The sequence below is a fragment of the Bufo bufo genome, chromosome 1 (assembly GCF_905171765.1).
Source record: "Bufo bufo chromosome 1, aBufBuf1.1, whole genome shotgun sequence".
NCBI lineage: Eukaryota > Metazoa > Chordata > Amphibia > Anura > Bufonidae > Bufo > Bufo bufo.
The window spans coordinates 818,139,082-818,143,001 of NC_053389.1; the positions used below are offsets into that span (position 1 = coordinate 818,139,082).

Consider the following 3,920-nt stretch of genomic DNA (forward strand, 5'->3'; position numbering starts at 1 on the left):
CGTCTGGCACCAACAACCATGCCACGCTCAAAATTGCTTAAATCACCTTTCTTTCCCATTCTGACATTCAGTTTGGAGTTCAGGAGATTGTCTTGACCAGGACCACACCCCTAAATGCATTGAAGCAACTGCCATGTGATTGGTTGACTAGATAATTGCATTAATGAGAAATAGAACAGGTGTTCCTAATAATTCTTTAGGTGAGTGTATATGTTCAGCTTTGTACTCTAAAATCTTGTGCTGGATCATTGGACTGGATCACTTTAATAAAGAAGAAAATATCTCCGCAGTAACTTGCATGGCCATGCGAGAAATCTAATAACTACAAGAAATACCTGGAAGTAAGACAGACTCTCTGTTGTGCCTGTTGCGCTGGATACAAGTCACGTGAACGGACTAAACCGGAATAGAGCCTCAACTCCCGCGAGAAGTTGGTGAGTCTGTGAAGGAGCGTGCAGAGCCACACCAACTGTGTCCTGCGTTGCCCTCGCTAAACTAGAGGAAGGCTTGGAACAGACACGAGGAAGGTAAGACATGGTGTTTGGACAGATTGCGGAGGCAGCTATGTCTTACCTTCCTCGTGTCTGTCCCAAGCCTTCCTCTAGTTTAGCAAGGGCAACGCAGGACACAGTTGGCGTGGCTCTGCACGCTTCTTCGCAGACTCACCGACTTCTCGCGGGAGTTGAGGCTCTATTCCGGTTTAGTCCGTTCACGTGACTTGTATCCAGCGCAACAGGCACAACAGAGAGTCTGTCTTACTTCCAGGTATTTCTTGTAGTTATTAAATTTCTAGCATGGCCATGCAAGTTACTGCGGAGATATTTTCTTCTTTATTAAAGCGATCCAGCCCAAAGATCCAGCACAAGATTTTAATCAGCGAGTACAAAGCTGAACATATATATAATACGATATTGGGTGATATCACTGAAGACGTGCCATCAACCAGCACATGAGAGTGTTGAGAGAGACGCTCCAGTAGGGGAATACGAAACCTATACAGGACATTTATACTATATTTAACAACTATATATTTTATATTATATTGTCCTATAAAGAGACCGCCCATACCTAATGGGACAATTGCTTATCCATGCGAATTGTTATATGTTGAATATATGAAATCTTTTATACTTATCTATCCTTCATTATGTATGTATTTTAGTATTTTAACATTATTTTAGTGTTTAATTAAACTTATAATTTCCAAAACGCCATCTGTTGAGTGCTCACCCTACTTTTACTCTATAGATACTGTTCTATGTTTAGGCCATAGCGCATGTTGCAGGTCAAGAAAATGCTGGTGCTTCTATAAACCAATATTAAATGGGGCCATCATGTAGCACTGCACCTTTGAAGCAAATGTTTCATCTTTTCCATCCATTTTGAAAGATGTAACTCATCATCTTCTGAATAGCTCTCTTGATCTCACTGTTCCTCAGGCTATAGATGATGGGGTTCATCACTGGTGTCACTACTATGTACAAGAGAGATCTGTATTTATTGGTAGTGGATGTTCTTTCATTAGATGGAGCCATATAAACTGTAATTAGGGTTCCATAATATACACATACTGTGATCAGGTGAGAGCTACAAGTGGAGAAAGTTTTTCTTCTACCATAAGCTGAAGAAATTTTAAGGATGGTGAAGAAAATAAAAATGTAGGTCATAATGATAAACGTAAATGGAAAAAATATCCCAAAGATACAAAAAACAAAGTCTTGTAACATGAAAATTGAAATGTCTGAAGTGGTCAATTCCACCATGGGACCAGAGTCACAGAAAAAATGGTCAATGTAATTCAAACCACAGAACTTAAACTGTATGAAAAAAAAGAACTCACTTGATGTCAACACAGTGACTAAAAACCATGACCCAATAATGAGCTGGAGACAAAGATCTGGACTCATCAGTGAAGAATAACGTAATGGATGGCAAATGGCCAAGTATCGATCATACGACATGAGAGCAATGAGAAGACATTGAATAAATCCACATATACCAAAGGAATACAACTGCATTATACAGGCCCAAAGGGGCAAAATTCCCTCCTCGTCAAATATTATGCCCAACATCATGGGCACAATACTGGTGGTTACTAAAACATCAGCTATGGATAAGTGTTTCAGAAAGATGAACATTGGGGTTTTGAGGTGGTCAAAAGTGGTCACTAAAAGGATGATTAGAAGGTTTCCAACAATGATAAATACATAAGTCAGGAAAAGACCAATGAATAGAAGAGTCTTGTACTTGTGTAGACCTCGGAATCCAAGAAGACGTATCTGAGTGACTTGTGTCTGATTCTCCTCACACATATTTTCTCCTATAAATTGAGAAAATGTAAGCAGTTACATATCTGAGAAGACCTGAATTGTATAGTCCTAAAAATAATATTAGGTACTATATTCTACTTACTAATGATCCCCCTCAGATGAGGCTGAGAAGGGGTCTGGGGTATTTTCAGCTGTGATATACTGTATAAGCCTTGTTGGGTCTTTTGATGGCAATGAAAAAAATCCTTTCATGCTGATGTATTTTATAATGTCAGATAAACAAAGATTCCCACAGGATACGGGCACAATAATCGCACTCAAGTGACTGAAGTAGACAGATGGGACCAGTCATTTAGATTAACTGATAGTTAGATGGCTCACTGGGAGAGGCTTCTTATAACTGAAAATAAGACAGTATAAAACTAAACAATGAATAATATGTTTGGTTAGAAATTAGCAGAAAGCTTGTTGATTTGCGATATACAGTGATATACAGTAAATCCAATGAAGTTTATTGGATTTACAGAAAGTGTGCTATAATTGTTTAAACAAAATTAGGCAGGTGCATAAATTTGGGCACTGTTGTCATTTTATTGATTCCAAAACCTTTAGAACTAATTATTGGAACTCAAATTGGCTTGGTAAGCTCAGTGACCCCTGACCTACATACACAGGTGAATCCAATTATGAGAGAGTATTTAAGGGGGTCAATTGTAAGTTTCCCTCCTCTTTTTATTTTCTCTGAAGAGTAGCAACATGGGGGTCTCAAAACAACTCTCAAATGACCTGAAGACAATGATTGTTCACCATCATGGTTTAGGGGAAGGATACAGAAAGCGGTCTCAGAGATTTCAGCTGTCTGTTTCCACAGTTAGGAACATATTGAGGAAATGGAAGACCACAGGCTCAGTTCAAGTTAAGGCTCGAAGTGGCAGACCAAGAAAAATCTCAGATAGACAGAAGCGACGAATGGTGAGAACAGTCAGAGTCAACCCACAGACCAGCACCAAAGACCTACAACATCATCTTGCTGCAGATGGAGTCACTGTGCATCGTTCAACCATTCGGCGCACTTTACACAAGGAGATGCTGTATGCGAGAGTGATGCAGAGGAAGCCTTTTCTCCGCCCACAGCACAAAAAGTGCCGCTTGAGGTGGGCTAAAGCACATTTGGACAAGCCAGCTTCATTTTGGAATAAGGTGCTGTGGACTGATGAAACTAAAATTGAGTTATTTGGCCATAACATGGGGCGTTATGCATGGAGGAAAAAGAACACAGCATTCCAAGAAAAACACCTGCTACCTACAGTAAAATATGGTGGTGGTTCCATCATGCTGTGGGGCTGTGTGGCCAGTGCAGGGACTGGGAATCTTGTCAAAGTTGAGGGACGCATGGATTCCACTCAGTATCAGCAGATTCTGGAGACCAATGTCCAGGAATCAGTGACAAAGCTGAAGCCGCACTGGGGCTGGATCTTTCAACAAGACAACGACCCTAAACACTGCTCAAAATCCACTACGGCATTTATGCAGAGGAACAAGTACAACATTCTGAAATGGCCATCTCAGTCCCCAGACCTGAAGATAATTGAAAATCTGTGGTGTGACTTAAAGAGCTGTCCATGCTCGGAAGCCATCAAACCTGAATGA

At 40.4% G+C, this 3,920-nt stretch overlaps 1 protein-coding gene across 1 annotated transcript; it reads right to left on the reverse strand.

Moving 5' to 3' along the window:
* Positions 1-1,364: 1,364 nt before the first annotated feature.
* On the reverse strand, positions 1,365-2,312 carry LOC120989146 (putative olfactory receptor 5AK3). Its single transcript, XM_040417068.1, has one exon. It carries the CDS (start codon positions 2,310-2,312, stop codon positions 1,365-1,367), a length of 948 nt encoding a protein of 315 aa, XP_040273002.1.
* Positions 2,313-3,920: the final 1,608 nt, after the last annotated feature.

Excerpts from the sequence above, each read along its gene's own strand:
- LOC120989146 (XM_040417068.1), bottom strand. The coding sequence starts at position 2,312 with ATGTGTGAGGAGAATCAGACACAAGTCACTCAGATACGTCTTCTTGGA.